At 41.5% G+C, this 26,651-nt stretch overlaps 1 protein-coding gene across 1 annotated transcript in view; it reads right to left on the reverse strand.

Moving 5' to 3' along the window:
• NEB (nebulin) overlaps nt 1-26,387 on the reverse strand; it is a 221,607-nt gene extending 195,220 nt beyond the window's left edge. The window contains exons 1-8 of the mRNA XM_062186689.1: nt 26,352-26,387; nt 23,131-23,172; nt 20,528-20,731; nt 18,139-18,246; nt 17,540-17,644; nt 16,407-16,511; nt 15,322-15,426; nt 9,445-9,549 (exon numbers count right to left, since the gene is read on the reverse strand). Of these exons, the coding sequence (XP_062042673.1) occupies nt 9,445-9,549; nt 15,322-15,426; nt 16,407-16,511; nt 17,540-17,644; nt 18,139-18,246; nt 20,528-20,731; nt 23,131-23,172; nt 26,352-26,387 (810 nt within the window). The remainder of the gene's footprint in view (nt 1-9,444; nt 9,550-15,321; nt 15,427-16,406; nt 16,512-17,539; nt 17,645-18,138; nt 18,247-20,527; nt 20,732-23,130; nt 23,173-26,351) is intronic.
• Nucleotides 26,388-26,651: the final 264 nt, after the last annotated feature.

Consider the following 26,651-nt stretch of genomic DNA (forward strand, 5'->3'; position numbering starts at 1 on the left):
TACTAAAACAGTATTTTTACACTTTGTGTTTCTGTGTGGGTGCAAACTGATGAAATCTTTACTTAGTATACACTGAATCGATCTTCTGTATATAAAGATAATTGAAAATGAAAAAAAAAACTGGTGTTAAATTGGAAATTGCATAGAAAATTAATCAATTTTTAAAAATATCATGTAGGATATCTGTCTTTAATGTGCTGTACACTGTTATTTAATGCTATAACTAGTACTCCAACAGTATTTTTTCAGTTTGTGTTGCTATGTGGGGGCAAGCTGTTGAAATCTTTACTTTATATATACTAAACTGATCTTCTGTATATAAAGAGAATTGAAAATGAATCTTGATGTGAATGGAAGGGGAGAGGGAGCAGGAAAGGGGAGGGTTGCGGGTGGGAGGGAAGTTATGGGAGGGGGGAAGCCATTGTAATCCATAAGCTGTACTTTGGAAATTTATATTCATTAAATAAATGTTAAAAAAAATGTAAGAACTCAAAAGTAGAACTGCCCCATCTTACTCCCAGTACTACCCCACTTAAATCCCAGGCTGTGAGTTCCTGGAGGACAGGTGTTACATCTTCAGTTTCATATCCTCTGAATCTAACACAAAATACAGCATGTGGTAGTTACCTCATGAATGTTTGTTCAACTATACTAACCTAAAGTGAGACCAAGACAAGTGGCTTTGAACTACCTTGGCCTAAATGTTCTTGGAGTAGAAATAGCCTAACCCAACCTCAAACCTGGGCCTGTTAGTGACATCCAGAGCTGAGTTAGAGTCAAGTCCCCTCCACGACTCAGTGAAATGTTAGCAGACTTTAATGACATACACCCTTCCAGAAAAAAAGAAGCTGCTTTCTGGCATTCTTTTAATAGAAAAGTACCAACGATGAATGATGCGCAGAATCAACGAACCCGAGTTAAAAGAAGCTCAGTCCTCTTGAAGACCTATTTATATTCTTCTCAGAGGGTAAATACAGCAATTAATAGCCAACTGGTTTCCATAGCTAAACATTTTAGAGCCTTGGGTTTGGAAGCTCTGGGCCTAAGACTTCACTCCTAAAGGTATGACTTGGCCTCTCCAAGTTTCAGTTTTCTCAATCACAAGTGCTGGCAATAATATTTATGGAAGACTGATGGAAAAATTAAATAAGATCATACACTAAAGAGTGTTTTATTACTTGTACAATGCTAGACAAATGCTAGACAACTATAATAAACATTGTTATAATGAAAAGAACTCTGAAGAAAAGAAACTTGTGTGTGTACAAGAAAGACAATTCTTCAAAGGAAATATTTGCTAAGATTTGTATTAATATACCTACCCTCCTCTTTTGAAGCTTTAAAGAACTGAAGTCAATAAAATTGATTTTGTATTTGCTGAGAGCATCTATAGAAGTGTCTCTAATCTTGTTGTGATGCAGGCAACTCTTCAATAATCTGAGAAAACTATGAAATGCCCATAAACACAACTTCAAAGGTTGTTGATGTACACATACTTGGAGTTAAGATCTAACCTACAATTTTTGGAGAGTTACTATCCTTCCCCCTGCTTGTTGCCAAAAGAGGAGCAGTTGGGCCCAGGCATATCAAACCTGACATGCAGAGAAGTTTGTCATGCATTTTAGATTTGAGAAGTAGCAGTTACAAGGGGGCCTCATGGAAATATATTTTATGAAAGCACTATGTTTGAATCTCAAAATTTTTTCACAAAAGTAAGTTCACCTTTTAATTTTACCTTTCTATGAACTTTTCAAAGTACCCTTGATTTTTTTAAAGATTTATTTTATTTATTTGAAAGATGGAGTTACAGAAAGAGGTAGAGACAGAGAGAGAGAGAAGTCTTCCATCCACTGGTTCACTCCCCAATTGGCCGCAATGGCTAGAGCTGCGCTGATCCAAAGCCAGGAGCCAGGAGCTTCTTCCGGGTCTCCCACATGGGTGCAGGGTCCCAAGGACTTGGGCCATGTCCTACTGCTTTCCCAAGCCATAGCAGAAAGCTGGATCAGAAGAAGAGCAGCCGGGACTAGAACCAGCGCACATATGGGATGCTGGTGCTTCAGGCCAGGGTGCTAACCCGCTAGGCCACAGCGCCGACTCCTGAACTATTATTTTAAAAATAGGTATTGTGTATAAAGATCTGTTAGGGGAAACTGAATAATAGATTCTCACAATGAGGAATAAATGTCTAATTTTTAAAAAAGTTTTTACAATGAAACACAAGGGGTGGGCATTTGGCATAGCAGTTAAGATGCTTTGGAACACCTGCAACCCATATCAAAGCCCACAGGTTCAAGTCCTAACTCCATTTCTGATTCTAGGTTCCTGCTAATGTGCACCATTGTAGGCAGCAGGTGATGGCTCAAGTACTTGGGTTCCTGTCCCCCATGTGGAAGAACCAGAGGGAGTTCTGGGCTCCTGGTTTCAGCCTGGCTGTTGGGCATTTGGTAAGTAAACCAATGGAAGGGAGAGCTCTGTCTCTTTCTCTTAAAGAAAATAAATTAAAAACAAGAGGCAAAGCAAGAATTTAGGACCAGTCAGCCCCCTTAACCAACATCTTTCCTCTTTTTTCACCTGTCATGAACCCTAAGTTGTTATTTCCTCCTTCTGACCGCCAGCTGCAGTAAATCAGGTAGAGACAGATCTCTCCATCTCAGTGATCCCTCCTGGGGCTATGCCCAAATCTGGGAAGATGTGCACTACACAGGAGGGCCTGCAGTGTGTTAACTGTTGAGGAAACATTATGACCTTTCCCTTCATTTTCAGGTAGGAGAGAAGCTGAGTAAAGTCGTGGTTGGAGTAGTCTGTGAGGGGCCCTCTCTGCCAGCCAAAGGGGCCTCACTCTGCATGTTTGGCATGTTGTGTGACACAAGGAGATGAGACCCTCCTATCCAAAACCCAACCTCCCCCAACCCCCAACTCCAAGGATTGTCCCTAACACTTCTCTCTCATCCCGTTGCATTTTGAGTTGGCAAAACAGTCCTGGAGAAAAGAATCAATTTTACTTTCTCCAGGTTTTTTTTTTTTAATCTGTTAGTTTAATAGAAGAAAGCACATTGGGTCCATGACAAGTTCTGGGACACCCTCTGTGGTAAGAGGCTGACCACATGTTCACAGAAAAAGATTGCTCTCCCAAACCATAGCCCCTCCTCCCCAGAAGACAGATCCACAAATGAGGCACCCTTATATCCTGTCTTAATATATGGCTTCCTTTTCTACTTTCCACATTTGCAGCTGCCATTTTTATGAGGTCATCAAATGGAAAGGAATAAGAAGTTAGTTACGCACACTTTTTTCTTTATTTTTGAGTGGCTCAACAATGGCTGTATTCATAGAGCTATCCTTTCAAGGGTGGAAGGCGTCCCAACTGGTATTTTTATTGCCCATAGTGGGCCCAGGGCTGCCTTTCTGAATTAATCAGATCTCTTCTGGTGAACTCAATGGGAGTCTTCCTAATTCTGTGTGGTAGAAGAGTTTCCATGGTTTCAGAGAACCAGAGCCCAGCATCTTCATGCTGTAGAAAAATGTGTCACTGAAGGACTTTTTTGAAAAAAAAAAAAAAAAACACACAATTCTAGAATCCAGCTGGGTATCAACCAGAAATTCCAACATCAATCTTGTGTTTTTCTGATTATGAATCTAGAGGGAACTAAAGAGGCAGGCATAGAGAAATGAAAGGGACTTCCCAGTGCTGTACACAGAACTGATCAGAGCAAAGGGACTTCCCAGTGCTGCACACAGAACTGATCAGAGCATGCAGTTTCCTCGCCTAGTTTCCTTGCCTGCTTATAGGAACACCTCTGCTTGCATATCAGTCTCTGATAGAGCTACGGAATGCAGCAGAGCCAGTAGAAGATGCTGCCATATAGCTGGTGACTTTGGCCAAAGACAAAGCTGAGAGACTCGATTCTGACACGTGGAATAAGGAAGGCTGGTGAACAGAACACAGCATTAATATAATCATGGCAAAGATGTGGTTGTTACCATCTGAATTGGAAGGGAGACATAATTCAACAAAGAAATACCATGAGTATAAATGCATAAGGGTGAGTGGATAAAGCACATTTTTACCTATTTTGGAAGGAAAGAGGATATGATGATACTGAAATAAGGATCAAAGTATCTTGACAGAGGGAAAGATATCAGAAGGAAAGAGGCCTACAGATAAGTCACTCTTGGCAGCCCATGCCTCCCTTGTTGGATGGATGCTATTAATCACAAGCATTTCTCCTCAACTTGACTATTATTTTGAATGTACAATGATCTTTAAGAACTTGAAAATCTGGACAAGACTAGGATGTAAAATGTCAACATGGCCAAATCTGGTAATCTTCATCTATAGCCATCTATCTCTTAGCCCATGATTATTCTACTAGGGCAAATCCAAGTCTAGCAATGCTTTCAAAGTACTGACATGGCCATTTCTTCCAAGGAGCATGGGGCAGTCCAACAGACATAAAATGCAAGTCAGTTTAGTAAGACATTTTTAAATGTAAAAATAGTGCAAAATTACCTTAAAAATATTTTCTACTTAACCCAGTGCATCCAAAATGTTATCATTCCAACATGTAATCAATATAAAACTAATGAGCTCGGCCGGCGCCGCGGCTCACTAGGCTAATCCTCCGCCTTGCGGCGCCGGCACACCGGGTTCTAGTCCCGGTCGGGGCACCGATCCTGTCCCGGTTGCCCCTCTTCCAGGCCAGCTCTCTGCTGTGGCCAGGGAGTGCAGTGGAGGATGGCCCAAGTCCTTGGGCCCTGCACCCCATGGGAGACCAGGAGAAGCACCTGGCTCCTGCCATCGGATCAGCGCGGTGCGCCGGCCGCAGCGCGCCTACCGCGGCGGCCATTGGAGGGTGAACCAACGGCAAAGGAAGACCTTTCTCTCTGTCTCTCTCTCTCACTGTCCACTCTGCCTGTCAAAAAGTAAAAAAAAAAAAAAAAAAAAAAAAAAAAACTAATGAGCTCTTTCATATTCTTTTTTCATAGCAAAGGTTCAAGATCCAGTCTATTTCTCATTTATAGGACTCCGTGTAATAGAATGGGTGTGTCTCCTCAGACTTCATGTGTTGAAGCCCTAACACCCAAAGTGATGGTGTTTGGAGGTGGTGCCTTTCAGAAGTAATTGGGTTTCAGCGAGGTCATGAGGGTGGCACGCTTGTGCTGTGGTCAGTGCTCTTATCAAAGAAGAAGAAGAGTTGAAACTTGCTCTCTGCCGCTACCATGCAAGGACACAAGAAGGCAGCTGTCTGCAAGCCTGGAAGGGGTCCTTCAGAAGAACTGACTCCTTCATCTTGGACTTCCAGGCTCCAGAACTTTGAAAAATAAATGCTATTACTTAAATCACCCCGTGTATTTTGTTGTAGGTGCCCAAACTGACTACTACTCACCTTGTCATAGTCACATTACACACACTCAATCATCACACTTAGCTAGTGGTTACCATATTGAAATGTACAGCTCTAAACTAACTTGCAAACCTGAATTAGTGGAGAGAATGACTATAGAGGGGCTTGAAATAGATTTTTAAAAATCAGTTTCATCTACAGAAAGAGTTAAAGATTTTTTTTTTTTTTTTGACAGGCAGAGTGGACAGTGAGAGAGAGAGACAGAGAGAAAGGTCTTCCTTTTGCCGTTGGTTCACCCTCCAATGGCCGCCGCGGTAGGCGCGCTGCGGCCGGCGCACCGCGCTGTTCCGATGGCAGGAGCCAGGTGCTTCTCCTGGTCTCCCATGGGGTGCAGGGCCCAAGGACTTGGGCCATCCTCCACTGCACTCCCTAGCCACAGCAGAGAGCTGGCCTGGAAGAGGGGCAACCGGGACAGGATCGGTGCCCCGACCGGGACTAGAACCCGGTGTGCCGGCGCCGCAAAGCGAGAGTTAAAGATTTTAAAAGCTATTATAAAAATTGCTACATTGGTCTATTATGTTATGTTATATGTGTGTACATATTATATGTCCACATGGGAAAATTTTATTAAGAATTTTATTTTAATTGGCTTATAGATAAGATTGTCCATAAATTTATTTTTTTTGACAGGCAGAGTGGACAGTAGAGGGAGACGAGAGAAAGGTCTTCCTTTTTGCCGTTGGTTCACCCTCCAATGGCTGCCGCGGTAGGCGCGCTGCAGCCGGCGCACCGCGCTGTTCCGATGGCAGGAGCCAGGTGCTTATCCTGGTCTCCCATGCGGGTGCAGGGCCCAAGCACTTGGGCCATCCTCCACTGCACTCCCTGGCCACAGCAGAGAGCTGGCCTGGAAGAGGGGCAACCGGGATTGTCCATAAATTTAAGCTGCTAAAATTAATCAAAGATACATTTTAATTCGTGTGACCTGAATCTCTGTATCATACGTTTTATAATTGCTGGTAGAAAGAAACTAAAAACATTTTATATGGTTGTGCTTAAGTTTACTGGTTAAACAAACTACACCATGTTAGATATTTAAGCGGTGTTTCCAAATACATGATTCTTAAAATTTATAGAAGGCATTGGACCTTCTTGTAAATGTTTTCATAAGTTGTTATCTAATGGTTGAAACTGTTTGCTAAGTATTCATGTAATATTGCTATTGTCAGCAAGTGATCTAGGACTTGCTCCCTCATTTCTCTATTCTAAGCCCAACTTGTTCTTTCATTTCTCTATTCTCTTCAAGGTAGGAAACTAATTCTATTATGAAGGAATCTGTAGGATGCACAATTTAATCTCTAGACCTTACAAAAGAGATGGCTAACATTTATCTGTAATAGCATAGCCAAAATAAGAGCTTAAATTATAATCTCATAGCTAGATTTACTTCGCCATCAGCGAAGTAAACAGTAAGTAGAAAAAACCTCCCTTTCAGACCAAAGGGAAAGAAAGTTTTAAAGTGAGAATATAATTTTCCTCATGGGCATTGTCTACCTTAGAAAAAGTACTACAGAACATGCCGGTGACTATAGACTTGTAGTTCAGGCCACTGAAGATTAGAGATGGGACATGGGCACTCCCTTGACTTGCATCTTCTGGTCTGCTTTAACACAAACCAGGAGGAAAAGAAAGCTAGGCATCAAAAGCAATGTACAGTGATCTGCCCTCAAGGAGACCCAACAGGCCAGTCCACTGCAGTGGCTTTCAATGTGGTAAGCCTGGGCTTCAGCAGAAGTCAACTTGTGAAGAGCCCTGGCAGCTCTGCCAAGAGTTGGATCACTGGAAATGGACCTGCCCTGGAGTCGAAGGATGCCCAGGTCAGAGCCACAGATCTTATTGGCTCTAAGCTGAAAAGCCCTTCACTCAGCCCAACTTCCAAAGTGACCACTGCAGCCGAGGGGATGGCCAAGTAGGGTCAGCAACATTGCAGGCAGAACTGTAAATTTCTTGTTAGAGATGCCACCTGCCTTTACCTGGCCAGCTCTCCTCCCAGGCCAGCTAAGTAATGAAAGTCAACAGAGTGCCTTCCCCTAGGAGGTTCACACCTCCCTTAGGATGTGCCCCATGTGCAAAGATAGATAGGTCTGGGCCTCTTAACTTACAAGGCCTAAAGCCCAACAGATTATTGTCAAGCCCCTTCTGTCAGGTTCTATTTGCCTCTCAATCAGAAAACTTAATTGTAGCTTAGACAGCACCTTTATTAGCTCCTCTAATAATGACTCTGTCCTTTGTTCTAGACCCTGTCTAGCGCACTTGGGCCTCATTCCTTTATAATCATAACCTCTACTCTACCACCAATGGCTCTACTCCCAACCTGTGTGTACTGATGGTCCTCTTCCCCACTTAATGCTGTATAATTGTTCAGACCTGGTTAATGCCACTCTTAGGATCATTGGTTACTATCCTCACTCTGTCTTTTAGGACCTTGTCTAAATATGATCAGAGCTGGCGAACTTGGAAGGCTTCCATAGCCTTGGCAACTCATGACGAGAGCCTAGGGTGGTTATTGGCACCATAAACTAGAGTGTCGAGTGTCAATTTGTTGGGTCAACAGGAGCCACTGTACACTTGCTCCTCATGTGGGATCTCTGTCCTTAATGTGTTGTTCATTGTGATTTAATGCTATAACTAGTACTCAAACAGTATGTTTCACTTTGTGTTTCTATGTGGGTGCAAACTGTTGAAATCTTGACTTAATATATACTAAATTGATTCTGTATATAAAGATAATTGAAAATGTATCTTGATATGAATGGGATAGGAGAGGGAGCGGGAGATGGGAGGGTTGTGGGTGGAAGGGAAGTTATGGGGTGGGGGGGCCACTGTAATCCAAAAGCTGGACTTTGGAAATTTATATTCATTAAATAAAAGTTTAAAAAAAACTTTTAAAAATCAGTTTCAAGCACCCACACTGCATACTCAGCTGAGATGAAAGATTGTTTCCTTAGTGTAGATATCTTTTATAATATGCTTCAAATGAAAACTAAAAATAGACTTGTTTCTTTTTAAGTGACTACTTGAAAATATCTTTTTCTTTTTATTCCAAAAACACAAATTGTCTTTTTCCTGAATCTTTTTTAAAATATCCATACTTTCACTAGACTATCTTTTTCTGCACAGTTCTAAAGTTAATTTCTGCTTCACCCCAGGCAACATTTCAGGTTGGTGGTATTCCTGCTAGTGAAGTTTTATCATATTTACTAGCTATTTTATCCAAAAAGCCCCTAGTTACACAGTTAGGCAATCTGCAATACTGGACAAATGCATCCCTAAATAGACTTCATGATTCATATTTTTTTCTTCTCTGTCCTCTACTAGACAAATCATTTCCTTCAAAATATTTAGACAAGACAGAAATATTGAAGTTCCATCAAAATTGAAGCAGTTGAGACTGAACTCCAAGAGAGTGCAAAGGAAGGTTTAAAAGCAGCACTAGCCCAAGAGAAAGTGGCCTGTTCTGGAGCCATTTAAAACAGGAATTTTTCATAGGCCTATTCATCTGTTGCACATTTGTCTCTCTGCATTCCTTGTCAGGGCTGCATTCCTCGGAGTTAGTTTGCCAACCTAAATATAGGCAAACCAAGCTCTTGGCTGGGGCCTTAAAAGTTATGAGGTGCACTGCCCACTGTTGTCAACTAGGCCGTGTTCAGGAGCCCACTCATGCATTCTTACTTTTGAGCACATGAAACTCTATGGGATCTTCACACTGAATTAAACCAGATCCCTGTGGGAGCATGTGGTTGCATGATTACTCTATTACTGCATATTATTTCCATAAGGAGAAATGTCAAGTGGCATTATAAAATGGGTCTGTTTTCAAAACGTGACTTTATAAAATGGGTCTGTTTTCAAGATGTGACTTTCACGTTTGTCAATTACTGATTCATCAAGTTAGCTAAACATTTGTTAGTTCATCATGATCATCCATTTAGCTTTTTTGGGGGGAGGTGGTCACATGTAAAAATTCTGAGTGTGCTTCATTTCTAGGTTTACCTTTATGAAACAGAGTTTTGAAAGGAGACGGTGTCCTGGCTCTACTTACCTTGCTCACTTGATTGGTTACTTTCTTGGCAAATTCTATATCTGGAGGATCGGCTAGAGATGTGAACTGAGCCTGCTGTTCAGCGTGACCCTTTTTGTAGGCAATCTGACAAAACAAAAGAAAAGGGTGTCTGTGAGTCATAGACAATTACTCTATTTCTCATGTTCCATTGGTTTGCATTTTAATAAATATATATATTCATCTTCATTTGAAGTCTTAAATTTTAGTGTACTATGTTGTCATGATTTGTCCTTAGAGATGTTACATGTCCTTGCTCTCAGTATTGCTGGTCATTTTTATTTCTTTGAATCTTCCCCTTTCTCTAGGGCTCCATGGCCTGGTTCTGTTTCCTTCCATTTGTTTCCATACTGTGACTTGTGATTCTTTGGCCCCTATCACTTTAAAGTAATCATGAATATTGAATCATGAATAATCATGCAATTATTCTGTCTTAACCAGTATGTTCAACTCAAAACTCTTGTCTTTTTATCACATTTCCTTAACAAATCCCCATCTTTGGATGAACTCAACCACCTACTTCCTCTGTTCTTATTCCTGGGATGCTGAGTGCTACTAAAGAAATTCACACAACTCTTTGAATTGGGCTATGATAACGTGACTAACAGGGTAAAGAGGAAGAGGGTACAAGAGAGTGAATCTCTGAACCAAGCATTTAGCCTGGGGCTAGGGGGCTAGCATTGTGGTGCAGTGAGCTACACTGCTGCTTGAAATGCTGGCATCCTATATCACAGTGCCAGTTTGAGTCCTGGCTGTTCTACTTCTGATCCACTAACTAGCTCTCCACTAACACATTTGATAAGGCCATGGAAGATGGTCCAAGTACCTGTGTCACCTAGGCGGAAGACCCAGATGGAGCTCTGGGCTCCTGGCTTCGGACTGCACCAGCCTGTCATTGTAGCCATTTGGAGAATGGACTAGGATGAGGAAGACATTCTCTCTCTCCATTCTCTCTTTCTCTCTCTTTCTATCACTCAGCCTTTCAGGTCAATAAATAAATGTTTTTTAAAAAAGAAAAGAATCTGTGTGCCTACTCAGTGGTATGTTTTGTGAGCAACTTGCTTGGGACTATGTACTCAACACTCTGACATTATGGTACCCAATTGCCACTTGTTTTCAATGAAGCTTGAACATTCTATTATATGTCTCTGTTCAGTCTCTACTCTCAGGGCTACTCTAAGGCCCCCACACTGTTCTTCAGTCTCCCAAACAACTCTCAGGTTCCATTTTTATAGAGTAAAGAAAGACCAGATGCTTATCTTTCCCCATACTCATCCCTGCCTCTCCCACCCCTGTCCTAATCCAGAGGGAGACAGGGCATGACTCCTGTGCCCCGAATGCTACTCCCTCCAGGCTCCCTTTGTACCTGGCTCTATTAGTCACTCCCTTTTTTTCCCTCACATCTTCAATCTGCTTTATTTTTTTCCCTTCCTTTGGCCTCTATCACTTTAAAGTAATCATGAATCATACAATCCCTTCATTCTTGCTCTCCTTTTTTCTTCATTACTGACTCCTCATTTTCATCCAAAAATCTTGACCTCTACCTCAAGTAATGCAGGATAATTTAGAGATTCCCCAGGCACACAAAGCCCTCAGGTGCTTCAGGAACTCATCCATGCCCTTCCTTCTCCATGGAGTACCCCAACTCTACATTTTCCCCATCTCTCTGCAAACTTCTACTCCTTCTTCATGTCTTGGGATGAGTGACACTAAGCCATCCCTGACTTTGAGGCAGACAAAGTGTCAAACTCAATTTGATCATGATTTCTTTTTAAGAAGTTACCAGGGGCTAGTGCTGTGATGTAGGAGGCTAAGCCTCTCTCTACCTGTGGTGCCAGCATCCCATATTGGCACTGGCTTGTATTCTGGATGCTTTTTTTTTTTTGACAGGCAGAGTGGACAGTGAGAGAGACAGACAGACAGAAAGGTCTTCCTTTTGCCGTTGGTTTACCCTCCAATGGCTGCCGCGGTTGGCGTGCTGCGGCCGGCACACCCCGCTGATCCGAAGCCAGGAGCCAGGTGCTTATCCTGGTCTCCCATGCAGGTGCAGGGCCCAAGGGCTTGGGCCATCCTCCACTGAATTCCTGGGCCACAGCAGAGAGCAGGACTGGAAGAGGGGCAACCGGGACAGAATCCGGCGCCCCGACCGGGACTAGAACCTGGTGTGCCGGCGCAGCAGGCGGAGGAATTAGCCTAGTGAGCCGCGGTGCCAGCCTGTTTTTCTTCTGATCTAGCTCTCTGTTTATGGCCTGGGAAAGCAGTGGAAGATGGTCCAGATGTTTGGACCCCTGTACCTATGTGGGAGACAGAAGAAATTCCTGGCTTCAGATTGGCCCAGCTCTAGCCATTGCAGACATTTGAGAGGAGTGAACCAGAGGATGGAACATCTTTCTCTCTGTCTTTTCCTCTGTCTGTAACTCTACCTCTCAAATAAGCAAATAATTTTTTTTTAAAGTTACCAGATGACATTGTAACTGGTTGCTTACATGTCTGTACCTCCTTGGACTGTAGGCCCTGAGATGGCAGAGGACATGGACTCTCTTTGGGAACCTTTGTAATCTATATAGTTCCTTATTATAATGAGGAGTCAATGACTGATTTCTGGATGTGTGTCTTCCCAGTAAGGCCATAGGGAAAACTGAAGAGAATTATCCTCCCAACTCTTCCACTATGCAACTGGAAGAGTTCTATGACTGGATTTCCTTCCACATGGCAGCATTCTTATTTATAAAATAAAGGAATTGGATAGTTTCAGGATCCCAACCATCTTCAACCAAGTACAGCAATATCTTATCCTAATAATTGCTACCTAAACCCTATAACAAAAGATTTCTGAACTTTAAATCAATCAGGATTTAAAAAAAAACTTTAAAATCTATTTATGGAAATCCCACTGCTTACTTTCTTTTAAATAAGTGAAGACTTTACTTTAGGTGTAAGGCATTGGGATTTTCCATGGTTGGTTAAGTCTATAGAGAGAAAGCAACATTCAAGCAGGAGAAGTGCTTATTAAATATGACACCCTGTCAAGAAATTTCAGAGAAATCAAATCTAGGAAATCCTCCTTTCTCAAGAACCTTGTTCAGAATTCTGTCTAGCTAGAATTCTGGACTCTGGATCAGCTTACAGTATTTAGTCTCTACTTAGATAATGAGGAAGACATGATGGCCAGAGTTGAGAGGTTCCAGAAAAATGGTACAGGAAAGAAGAGGGAACCTCTAAACTCAAGCTCTTCACTTGAAATCTCAGGGTCTACCCAGTAATGTGCTGTGGGAACAACAGCTTGCTTAGGCACTGGAGAAATTCAACAGTATTAATAGGCATGCTGGTAATGTGACACTTTGTGCTGACTCAGTCTATATTAAAAATAAAAGCTGTATCTTAATTGCCAAATCTTTGAAAGGAAAGAAGGAGAAGATTTTACTTCTTTATGTTTATTCTCCTTCATTACATTTTCATTTGTGAGATCTCAAAAAAGATGTGGCCAACTTTAATCATTCAAAGTCCCTAGCACTGGAGTTGCATAGAGATAATCCTTCATCTCTCCATTTTATGGGCAAAGGGAGGTATCAAGAGATTAAGTGTCTTCTTGGAAGCTTCTCCCTGGACTCATATGACAGCATTTTCTGGTTCCCTTTCAACTTCTCTGTGTTCCCTTATCCTTTTCCTGGATCCTCTCCAGATGTCCTCAGTGTGGTGCCCTCCAGCTCCCTGCCCTTGATCCTTCTGCCTCCCCTGAACACTCTCCTATCTTCAGCTATCACTTTTGTTCTGATCTCACAACTATGTAATGGTGCTAAATTTCCAAACTAGCCATAGAAAGCCTTGATCTGAATATTCCTTTTATTATCTCAAGTTTACTTCTCTCTCCACTAACACATCTCTACCCTTATTCACCCAAACCATCAGTCTGTGGACAGAAGCTCATCCATGGATCCTTTCTCTCCTTCATCTCTCAAATCTGATGTCATTAACGCTTGTTGATACTTGTTACCTTCAGATTCTTTTCTGCCACTCCTTTGCCCATCATCTCTCAGATCCATGTATCACTAAAATACACTTCTACAAATTATCACAATTCCCAGTTTTTCCTAGTCCCAATCTATCATCTTTCCCCAAATTTCTTCAGGGTCTATATTGTCATGTTGTTTTCTTCTCCAGAGTCTTAGGACACCTTTTATTGCCTGCCATATCATGTCAAAGCTATTATGTCCAGTTCAAGGTCCTGCTGCTCCCAAGCTAGACACTCATCTCAATCATTTTCTTTTCCCCTACAAGTTCAGACTCATTTCACCTCTTTTCCTTTGCTTCCATGCTCCCTCAACTTAAAATGCCTTTCTTCTTCACCACCATCCATCCCCTCCTTGTTTCCTTCTCTGATTACTCACGTGTTCTTTCTCCTGGCAAATATTAGACTGTGTTTAGTTGTGTTTCATTTCCAATTTTTTCCTTGTTGTTAAACACATAATATTTTCAAGTTATCAGCCTGATTACATACTTTCAGGAGAAAGGATGAAAACTTCTTGTAGTGCTTTTATATCCTTTAAGATATGCGTTTATAATGGACTTGCAATAAGTTATCACTCACTGATAAAGGTTATATGCCAGTACAATGAATTCATGAAATAAGGACCCAAAAAGCTAATATTGAAAGAAAACCATAAGGTATCTGCACAGCAAAGTTGGCACCATGTACCAGACAACTTCATAATCTTGCTATATCTTCTTTATTTCCTAACTTAACCCATAGAAGATAGGATGCTATACTTTTAATCAATTACATGGAAAGTGGAATGGAAAATGTGTCCATTAAATTTCTAAGTGATAACAAGTGAAAGGTAATAAAAGTTAGCCTCAAAATTTGGAGACATCATCAAATAAGTGTATATAATTTCAGTTCAAGACTAGCTGAGACCCTAGGATCCTATGGAAGTAAATCTCAGTAAGTCTTAATTGGCTTGTCAAGTCTATATTAATCATCAAGAGGTTCCAGGGATCTAGCTACAACAGAATGCCAAATAACATGTTGCTTCATACTACAGTGTTCTGATAAAAACTATAGTGGTAGCCTTCGCATTTTCGGCATGGCATCCAACAAATCCAGCAATTGAGACATAAAATACCTCAAAATTACAGGAAGTTTGAGGCCCAACCTGCTGCTGTTGTGGCTGCTTTCCACCCAAGCATTCTATTGGGCCTTTTAAGTTCCCCTAATGTACAGTTTTCAGGGTTTGGGATACCAAAATTCTAGCAAAGGGGACTACTGTTGTTTTTTTTTTTGCAAACTCTGAAATCTCCTCTCTGTACCCTGACACTAAGAGCTTTTTTGTAATAATTGCACAAACACTTTTTGACAGTATTCTAGTCAGCTATCCTGAACACAAAAGGGATACATCACAATTCAGACTTGGTGATCCGGAGAGCAAAGCAAGATTCTTTAATAATGTTGTATGAATAGTAGATTTGGAAAGGTAGCTGTGATTCCAGTAGGTACTTTTAAAAATTGCCACTCCATTGTCAAAGAACTTCATCCAGAGCCAAGGGCAAAGGAGAACACAGGCTCCATTGGGAACACTGGCCTTGGGACCATAATTCTGGACTCTGCCACTCACTCTCTGCATGACCTTAGACTCAGGGTCATCACCTGAGGAGAGGGGGTGGAGCTAAGTTGTATCTAATATAAAGCATAAATTATATGTAACTTAAATTAGACATCATCATTATAATATTTCTAGGTACTCTCCTCTGCATTTTGAAATCTGGTCTCTTTAAAAGTAGAGTTGCAATGAACATGTGGTCAGAATACTGAATTCTAGCTTTCCTGACTCCACCTTCCTAAAAGCTACTGATTGCACTTACATCACTGAGCGCTTTCTGGGCTTGGGCGACCCTCCTCAGTTCCGGGCTGTCATTGTACGGGTAAAACAAACTTTTGTCTGCTTCCCAGTCTTCAGTGTAAAGTTTCTAAATTGGAAAAGAAGGAAAAGGTATGAGAAGGTGAGATCACGTTTACATGAGATACAGAGCTTTTATCTCATGCATTCACAGCAAAACGAACCAAGGGCAAGGTTTCAGAAAAGGTAAATAAAATTCACAGATTAACTTCCCCTTGCTCTCCATCCAAGTCATTTTATTAATAACTTCTCTGGCTTCTCCTAATAAATCTCATTCTGGGTGGGGAAGATGTGTTTTATGTCCTCTCTGTTACTTAACCTGCCTCCTACAACAAGTGCTAACATGGCTTGAGGAGCCAGGAGGCAGCTCACACAGTTTCTGTCACAAAAATAAACCTGTCGTAAGAGTGACAACACGGTCTACAGAGGTACTATGTGGCTCTCTTGGCTGTTTCCCAGGTGTATCTTCATCATCCCCATTCACTTCCCACTGGGTTGCTCAAGTTCCCAAAGGACTGTCTCCAGTCCACTGTCCCAGAGTTCTCTCAGCCCCTCTTTGCCAAGCTCCTTTTTCCTACATTCCCTCATATCTAAAGATTACGCACAAAAAAGATTGGGGGACTGTATTCTGGATTACCATGCATTTACTAGGTACTGCTCTAGTGTATTTGGTAGGATGACACAGGAAGACTCAAGTGGAGATGGAGGGGCTGGTAGGGCAGGGCTGGTTAGGCTGCCTCTTGTGACACCAACATCCCATGTAGTGACCTTTCAGGTTCTGGCTATTCCACTTCTGATCCAGCTTCCTGCTAACGCACCCGGGAAGACAGCAGAAAATGGCCTGCGTACTTGGGCACCTGCCACCCATGAGGGAGATCTGGAGGGAATTCTTGGCTCCTAGTTTTGGTCTAGCCCAGAGTTGGCTGTTGTGGCCATTTGAGGAGTAAACCAGTAGATGAAAGATATTTCTCTTTCTGTCACTCTTCCTTTCAAATAAATATAAAAAACAAAAATAAGACCAAGCACTGGTGATGGAGCAGGGGCCCTTACCTTACTGAACATGGCTGTGTTCTTAATGGCCTGGACAAGTTCAGGGGCATCAGGGGGAAGCAGGTACTTATCCTTGGTGTCTTCCCAGTTCTGCTTGTATAAAACCTAGATAGAAACAGCAGAGTGTCAATGGCTTGATGCTTCACCCAAGGGCATGAGGATTTAAAGAAAAAAGGTAGAGTCACAGAGGTGTCCTCACATGAAGGCTGCTGACATGTTACCGGAACACTGACCATGTCAACATCCTGTAACACTTTTCCTGCCTTAGTGTTGACTTGAAAATTCTCATGTTTTGAACTAAATCATGATTCTGATTCTCCATAGATCCCTTCCACAGATTGCAACCAGTCATTGGCTCAATTTGGCTGGCAGACATGTTTCTCTTGACTTGCATGGTATTTAAATTTATTTGGTTGCCTACACTTGAAATTTGAAAATTTCTTATAAAAATCCAGCTCCTGGGGCCAGCACTGTGGCGCAGTGGGTTAAAGCCCTGGCCTGCAGTGCTGGCATCCCATATGGGCACCGGTTCTAGTCCCAGCTGCTCCTCTTCCCATCCAGCTCTCTGCTATGGCCTGGGATGGCAGTAGAAGATGGCCCAAGTCCTTGGGCCCCTGCACCCACATGGGAGACCCAGAAGAAGCTCCTGGCTCCTGGCTTCAGATCGGTGCAGCTCCAGCTGTTGTGGCCATCTGGGGAGTGAACCATCAGATAGAAGATCCCTCTCTCTCTCTCTCTCTCTCTACCTCTTTCTCTACCTCTCTACCTCTCTCTGTAATTCTGTCTTTCAAATAAATAAAATAAATCTTTAAAAAAAAAAAACTAGCTTCTGACTGCTTTTAAAAAGAAATAAGAGACTCCAGTGACATGAGACTGTTCTCTGCAGCGACTACCTGGTGCTGAGTCCCAGCTGCATCTTTGGGCAGGGCATGGACTCTCTAATCCACCCATAGCTTCTGTGGGCACCACCTTGGTCGTCTGTGTAGCCTTCCTGGTGCATGTGGGCATTGCATTCACACTGCCTATAGGACTTCTGAGCAGGATCAGGCCTGCCTGGTTTTTTTGCCTCTTAGACAAGGCAGAAGCAATGCATATACTGTTTCATATTCCAGTCATCCCCACCTTGTCCTTACCTTACTGACTTGCTGCGACACTTTCTTTGCATGTTCAATATCTTTTGCTTTTTCATCTACGTGACAAATAGTTTTAGCAACATCGCCATCCATTCGATACTTAACCTACAAAAGAAATGCATAATCGGAGTTCATGACAGGCATAAATATGTAGTATTAAAGAGCATTAAATCCAATGACTAAAAATTTGCATCATAAAGCAAACTCTCTTCATTTTAGCTAGAAAATGGCAATCTTCAAAGATCCTTGGAGCACCCATATCTACAGCTCATCTGCTTTCCTGGCTAAGCATCTAGCTGGTGGCTGCTTCTTGGCCTCACCATCCTCCAATATGGAGGACCACACTGACTGAGTTGGAGCATCCATCTCACAGTTTCCACTCAAAGTAAATTGTTAAGCCACACCTTTAGAAGTCTCTCTGGGTTCACATTTACAGCAATATAACTGTGACCAGAGCTTGCTCTGCATTTCTGGAATAACTCACAATAATTTCATTCCTTTCTCCCTACAAATACTTAGAGCTCTCCTCCCGCCGTGACCACATATTCTTGAAACGTCTTTCTCCTTTTCCTGTGATGCAGCCCTGTGATGCAGCCCACCTCACTGAGTTGATCTTGTACTTTCTTGATTCTGCGAAGTTCCGGGGTATCGGATGTGCTGGCATATGGCTGTCCTTTTGCTTTCTCATAATTCTCCTTGTATTTATTCTGAAAAGGATATCAGATGTTAGCCTAAAACCTGACAAATAGCAGCAGGAATTTCAGGCAACACACTCATCCCTATCTAATTAAAAATAAAGAAACTCCAAGTTACAATTGTCAGCTATGACAGCTTTCTTTTTGTTCCCTTCCCTGACTCTTAAGAACACTGGAACAGATTTGTTAATTGCTCTTCCTAAACAATTGGATCCTGGAGACAGCAGAAACTCTTCACAGCTTATTTTATTGAAAGTGTCCTAGAATGATTCTCTTCAGGGTTTTTTTTGTCTAAATTCATATATGTGTCTGTGTGTGTATCACCTGAGTTTCAATTGTTTTATAAAACATAGAACTTGAGTCTGTAAAGATCTGATTGCTAATATAATACAAAAATACTCATTCAGAAGTTGCAGCTAACCCTCAGTGGTTTAAGTAGCTGGGACACTGGCTGAATTAATGGAAACTCTGAATTAGGGACTATTGTGTAACAGAATTCAATATTATTATTTCTGGTAAATATACAAGAAATTCTTGCTTTAACAATAATGTGCATAACTTATCATCATTAAAACTTCAAAGGCAGTGGAGTGGTTAACAATTTAAATTACACTACTTGTTACCAACCACTTTGAAACTATCAGAGACCTTTGCCAGTATTTTGTTCAGAATATCCAAAATTCTAGGATCATAGGGTCTGAATTAATGAGATTTTTGGCAATAAATTGGCAAAAAATTTCTTTGTGGAATATTGCAGTGGTAAAGGAGGAATTAAAATCTTGTTTTAGAAACCTAAGTCTTAGATCATTCAAGAATCTACAAAAGAAATTAACCTAAGAATGTGAAGCAGTTAACACTTAACCAAAAGTGAGTATTCATCAGCCAATCACAACAGGATGCCTTTGATATAAACTTCAGTCCTAGATAATCCAGCATTCTTCTATATTTCATTTCTTAAACCTCCAGAGGAAGTGCAGTCAAGCCACCAAGTCAGACCTCAGCCCACCACGGACAGTTAACAAATTAGATCCATCTCTCTGGGCAGCTTTTCCAACTCCTTCTGCACAGGCTCCAGCCCCAGAACAATTTAACCAGAATGACCTGAGCAGGCTGTTTCAAAGGTCCCAAAGGAGTCGCTGTGTGGTCCCAGTTAAAAACTCTTGTGCTAGGACACAAACATTCTGGTCCTTAATTCCAAAGAGTTTAGTCTGCCCTTAGTTTTCTAAGCTACATGTTCCTCACTATTCTAACCTCTTAAAGTTCTTCTTATACACATTTAGCTTGTCTATTTAAGAGGCTCTGAGTAGACATTGTAGCACAGTGGGTTAAGCCACCACTTGGGATGCCCACATCTCATATCAGAGTGCTGATTCAAGTCCTGGCTCCTCTGCTTCCCACCTAGCTTCCTGCCCATGAGCCTGGGAAGGCAGCAGAAGGTGGTCCAAGTACTGGGGTTCCTAACACCCACATGGGGTTTCAGGCTACCGGCTTCAGCCTGGTTTTAGCCCTGGCTGCCGCAGGCATTCGGGAAATGAGCCAGCAAGTGGAGGAGCTTGCATTTGTGTTCTTTCTCTCTCCCTCTTCCCCTCTCCCTGCCCTCCCCCTTTCAAATAAGTAATAAGAGCCAGCATTGTGTCATAACAGGTAAAGCCGCCATCTGTGACACTAGTATCCCATATAAGCACCGATTCATGTCCTGGCTGCTTTGCTTGCAATCCAGCTCCTTGCTAACGGCCTGGAAAAAGCAGAAGATGGCCCAAGTGCTGTACCCCTGCTACCTACATGGGAGACCTGGAAGATGCTCCTGGCTCAGCCCTGGTGTTTGAGGCAATCTGGGGTGTGAAACAACAAATGGAAGATCTCCTTCTGTCTCTCCCTTTCTCTCTCTGTAACTCCGACTTTCTAATAAATAAATCTTTAAAAAGGTAAAAAGAGGCTCTTCTGCTCAGAAATAGTGTAAAAAGTTGTTTCGATGAGCTAACATCAAATCTATATTTATGATTTCATCATTCTAGATTGGCTAACTCAGAGTGATTAAATACTAATAAATGTTTTATAACTGACCATTTTGCAGGAATAATTTCAATAAGGAAGCTTTCCCTGATGCTGCAATGGTACAGATGAATTACATGAAAGGAAAATCCAAGAGTCATAATAAAGAGCTTATATTACTGCAAAGTACACTCTGTTTTCATACAAAGCTAAAAAAAAACCAGAATCTAGCCATCATCCCAAACAGACTAATAATTTCTCAATAATAAACCCAGGTTGTCAGAAGTTGTTTTGAACTTACTGAGCTAAAAAGATCCTGCATTTTCTGACTGTGTGCAATGTAGGGGGTCATGAACTTTGAAGAATCCACTTTCCTCCGGATGACCTTCTTCCTTTCCACCGGCTTTGCCGGTGCTGGCTCCGCCAGCGCTGGTTTGGAAGTTTCCGATTGCCCATAGTCAGATGTGGTCCTTGTTGTCGTAGTTTCATAGATTTCTGTTATCGTCTGAAATTTTCACACACAGTTAATATTGTAATGCAAGAAAAAAAAAACTGTGGGACCATGATCCTAATATACATTATTCTAGTTCTGAGTCAGATTTACATTCCTGGTGTTACTTCTCCATATCCCAAACAGGCCAAAGCAAGAAACCACACACCATCTCCACATAAAGGTCATCAGGTTACATAAATCTGAACATTGATTCTCAGAGATAGTATAGAGTGAAATGGTTACTTCTGTTAATTTGCAACACAGCCTAAACATTACATTTACAAAAAGCCACTCAAACACTTCAAGGTAGTACAAAAATCAGAAATAATATATTCTCCAACATTTGAAAATCTTCTTAAGTTGTCTGGGTGAAGTAAAAGCAAATTTGGAATTTGGGGTTGAAAGATTAAGAGAAAGCAATAAAGCTCAAATTGATGACTTTAATATTAACTTTTAAATAATCAAGAAAAAATGAGTTGCTTGTTCTGTAGGCATTCTCCACTGTAGTATGAGACAAAGAATAACAGACTGAAAAAACAAAAATCACTACAATATTATAAGTGACTACCATTCTCTAGACTTAGTTAAAAACTAATGTAAAATTAATGCCCTTAACACTAATAAATGGTTGAGTGGACAAGACTAATGATGACAACGTAATGGGGAATTATTCTCACAACAGTCTTGTGTATGTAGTAGGTGGAAAATTCCCATTTCTGACAATAGCTATTCCAGAAGAAAAGAAGACTTAATATTTGAGTCTAGACCAAGGTTAAAAATACCGCATGCTGGGGTGGGCATTTGGTGCTGCAGTGCAGACACCACTGGGAGACCCACATTCTATATTAGAGCACCTGACTTTGAGTTCTGATTCTGCTCAAGACTCCAGCTTCCTACTACCACACATCCTGGGAGGCAGCAAGTGATGGCTCAAGTAGTTGGGTCTTTGCCAGACACATGGGAGACCCAGATTGAACTTCCAGCTCCTGGCTTTGGCCTGGCAGAGCCCTAGCTGTTGCAGGTGTCTAGGGAGTGAACCAGCAGATGGGAGCTTGTTCTTTCTCTGCCTTTCAAATAAATAACTTGTAAATGGAAATAAAAAGCACTGCATGTAAGAAAAGAAGATAATGGGGGCCAGCGTCGTGGTGCGAGTAAAGCCACCACCATGCTGGCATTCCATGTGAGTACTGGTTTGTGTCCCAGCTGCTCCATTTCTAATCCGGCTCCCTGCTAGTAGCCTGGGAAAGGCAGTGGAAGGTAGTTCAGGTCTCTGAGAGAATTGTATACTTATCAAAGTGCCTGTTCAAGTGCTGGTTACTCTGCTTCCAATTCAGCTTCCTGCTAATGCACCTGGGAAGCATCACATGATAGCTTATGTGCCTAGGCTGCTGGTGCCCATGTAGAAGATTGAATGGATTTCTGGGCTCCTGGCCTCAGCCTGGTCCAGCCCTGGTTGTTCTGGGCATTTGAGGAGTGAAGCAGTGGATGGAAATCTGTGTGTGTGTGTGTTGCTCTGCCTCTCAAGTAAATGAAAATAGTATTTTTAATTTTGAAAATGAAAGATAGGCAGCCAAGTCTTCAACTCCTCTCACAATATCATTTCATTCACAGCTAATATCATCTGTATTAAAGGGGGAGTTCTAATGTCAATAATGAAAAAAAAATTTAACAAGGAAATTGTACATCCATGAAAACTCCCCTTAGTGTTGCTGTCTGCCGATTACTGTTAATGCATGGATTACTGTGAGAAACTAACCAATTGAGAGCAAATACAGATGTTAGCTTCATGCAGTTGCAGGCTGTGGGTGCAGGCTTCAGAATTAGCTGTCTATATCCCAATTCATCACACTCCAAGAGAAGCCACTCCATGCAGAAAATGAAGCATTAGTGATGGATTTCACCTAGGGAGACAGGGCTTGTGGGAGTTCCAACTTGGAATATTTATGGACATGGCTTTCTCAGAATTCTCAAGTGTTAAAATCTGAGTAGCAATTCATTGTGTCATCAGGGCCAAAGCCTGAGAGCCACCATGCTAGGGGCAAAGACAGGACTCCACAATGAAACAGCTGGTCCCTAAGCCAATCAGAAGGCCTAGGCCATCCCTCCTGCTGCAGTGGGAGAATAAGAACAGCCACTGATGTTACTCTTATTAGCATTGTCTACACAGAAAATGACACGTGATCAACAGGAGAGACCACGCCCTGCCATCTTGGATATATCAACAGTGAGACCGCCCATCGACAGGTAATATTTGTTCTTTTATCACCAGTGTCTGGGCATAGATAGGTGAGTGACTCTCACTCAGAAAATGCTTTTTTTGCCATCTCTGTGGCCCCAGGAAGTCTGAGAGAGGAGAAGTTCCCTTGAGCTTCAATGAGAACACAGTTCATGCAGGTGTGGCTGGGCCTTACCTCTCCTGGCACCTCTTCATAAACTGTCTCCTCCGTGTAGTACTGTGAATAGAGCAGAGGCAGCGGCCTGAGAACCAGAGAAAAACCAGCTCCCTCTGCCTCTGCTGCACCACTGAGGTCCCTTCTCTAGCTCTGCTGGCTTGGAATAGCTACAGGAAAGGCGGAAGTGAGGGAGCCTGCACTTTCACCACGTGGAGCTTAAGAAAGCTAAAATGAGCATTATTAGACTGGGCAAAGAGATGCAGAGAGACGAGCAAGGTGTCGCGGGCTGCTATCCAATCAGGGGAAGCCATTTTACTGGGTCAAGAACAGTGTTCCGAGTGTGTGGTTGGACAAGGAGGAGCTTCAATAAGACTCACTGTTTGCTAACAGCAAAACAGAAACCCCAGTGTAAACAAAATGTTTCAATGGATTTTATCATGGAAATCATAAGATCCAAAAGCATACACACATCTCAATTATTTCTCTACTCCTCTGCATATTAAAGAACAAGAATTTCTTCCATAGTCCTGGATGAGTCCTTTTCAAGTGTAATGGCCCCAAACGGGTGCTAAGATGAAACTCGGTAGACACCAAGGGAAGAAGGAAGCCGGTGAGAAGACTCCACCATGTAACATGGAGAAGCAAGGCTGCTACTTACTGCTGAAGGCTCCAAGATGCCTGCAGCCAGGATCTGAGACAGAGTCTACTTTTGTTCTACGTCTGACATCACCAGCAATAAATAGATGCACACAGAAACTGGCTGACATTTTGTTTCAGATGCGTAAGGGGAGTGGAATTCTGCCCCAACCATATCTCGCTCTGCAGGGCACAGAGAAGGAAAGGCTCCTGCAGGCCAAGGCACACAACAAAAGGGATAAAAACGAAACGCTCAGCTCATTTTCTCAGTCCACAAAATGCATCTCATTGCATGTTTTGTTTTTTCTTATCTGTGCCAACAGAACATTTTCTAAAAGGAAGGAAAATGCTGAGAGTCAAGATGTCCCTCAATGGCCTTCCTTCTGCCCTCGGTGCAGCAGACCACGGCCCAGTTGTGTCACTGCTGACAATAGGCCACCTGTTCTATTCCCCTGTTAAAGTTGTCTAGTGTCCCTCATTTGTGTCTTCGTGTTCTTGTGCTACTTTAAAGTCTCTTTTTTTTCCTGCATGTCCTTACACATAACAACAGAAATCATGAGTTCTTCAGGATAGAGAATTGTTCTTTTATATTTGTCATTTCAGCACGGAGGATATTAGGAAACTGTTTGATACTAACACTACTTGGAGTCATTCCTCTCGTCACACGAAACATCAGTGACCAAAATGAATGATTCGTAACTATTTTGGATTTTCTTAGCACCCAAGTAAAAGCTGTATTTCAGGAGCCATTCAATTTCACCATTGCTGGGCTCTCACAACTGGTAAATATGTCTTAGAAATAAGCTTACAAAACCAGCAACATTATCCAAATGGTTGGCATTCACTTGTATGCCAAATCTCACTTCTTTTTTTTCAGAGCTGTGCCACTAATTAGATCCTTGCTTCTTTCTCTTTCTTTCCAAGTTTAAGTTTGAGTAAAGAGTGACAGAATACATTTCAGATGGCCAAGCTCCCTATGAAATATATTTTTAAAGCTAGATTCTTTCTGTGTTCTAAACTCTTCCCCAACCATTTTCTCGTCTGCCTCATCTCACTGTCATGATCTTTTTTAAGGTCAAAAAGATCTCGGTTCAGCACTGTCTGGTAGGTAGCCTATTAGTTTAGCACCTGCTGGCCAGAAGCAGAAACAATAATGAGAGTAAAATGGCAAGGATAGGATGCCCAAAAAAGCACCTTCCGTTTTTATGACACCTAGTTAAATCCATCAAGTCTAGCACTAAGGATAATATCCAGGGAAAACGAACACAACTATTTTAAGGAAGACAAAGGACATTTAAGTTGGAAGCTTAGATTGTTCCTGGTATTATCGTCATTGGGAAGACAATTTAATTTACAATTGTGTGTTAGAACCTATTAGTCTGACCTTTTGGAACGGAAGTAAAATGCTCACTAGTGGTAATATTGAAGATGGAGGATCTCACCATCTACATTTAAACCAGAGAGATTGATTGTTATATTGTATGAAACTCATTCTTTATGACGAGTGCATGTTATCCATACCCTTCACTAACAACAGCAATTTTATTTGTAGAATAAAATAGAATTTTATTCATCTAGATGTAAATTGATCAATAATATAATTTTCCTGAGACTAATCTTGATACTTTCATCTGGAATTTATTCCGAGTAGCTCTAGTCATTAATTTCCGTCTTTTGAAAAAGCACAGATTTTCAACCACTTCCAAGAGTCCCAGGTTTTCATGTTTATATATTCATAATTAATTGGTCCTTTTTAAGTACTCTCAGATTCATGGCAATGTATCTATGCAGATTGTAGTCCCAAGTGATTAGATTTTATTTCTACAATGTGAAGTGAAGGAAAAATTGCAATATGATAAAAACAAAATGATATAAACTAAATATAAAATAAGTAACAAGGTTGTAAAATGTGTCAGATATCTACTAATAATCTGGAGGAACTATTTCAAGCTAAAGTGGTCTTTGTTCTTATTTAAAATCCAAAAGCAAACACTAGTCTTGCTCTCTCGGGTGAATGTAATGGCGTAGCTGGGAGAGTGTGGTCCCAACTGTCACGTATGACCTTCATGAGTTTATTTATGCATGAGTGTTTGTCTGTGTACATGCATGCACATATACATGTATAATGCCTCATATATGTAGATAACCTCCTATGTGTGATTATTCTGAATAACGAACCCACATTGCCCTATGGATAATCAACAAGTTGAAGCCGAGAGTAAGCAGTAGCTTTTTCTTGTTACTATGCTGAGAAACAGCCCGCTGTTCAGACTGTTCCCTTCATCACCTCTGTCCCTTTGATCAGTGAGATTGCAAAGTGGGGAGTAAAGCAGTTTTAGATCACAAAACCCACCTATACTTTGTGGGGTTTTCTCTTTCGAGAGTTTAAAGAAAAGCAAAAGTAGGAAACAATGATATTTCCTCTCAGTTCTAGATCTCACATAATTATAGTGAAACTGAACGTAAAATATGCCTTTCTTAGGCTTTCCTGATGACTCTTTGTGGAATAGATGATGTATTTTGCGAATGATTACTTCACCTACATGACTTTGATTGTCACTACATAAAACACTTAGCTGTCAACTGTTTTATTTAAATCTTACCTCCACCACCTCCTCATATTCTTCATCATCTGCCATTTTCCCAGAGTAGTAGTGGCACCTACAAACTTCTCATATGCCATACAAATGAAAATACATTAGAATCTATCCCCAATACAGAAATTGTCTTATAGCATTATAAAAACAAATAAAAACTAGTCTATTCTAAATATTTATATATTTTTGCAGGCCTAGGAAGATTTTTAAAATATAGGTCCATACAATGAAGCCTCATAACTCTTTCTCCTTATTGCATCAATAATGGGTTAAGTAAAGCTACTTCTATGTGAACAATTTAGTTAA

The sequence above is a fragment of the Lepus europaeus genome, chromosome 1 (genome assembly GCF_033115175.1).
Source record: "Lepus europaeus isolate LE1 chromosome 1, mLepTim1.pri, whole genome shotgun sequence".
Taxonomy (NCBI): Eukaryota; Metazoa; Chordata; class Mammalia; order Lagomorpha; family Leporidae; genus Lepus; species Lepus europaeus.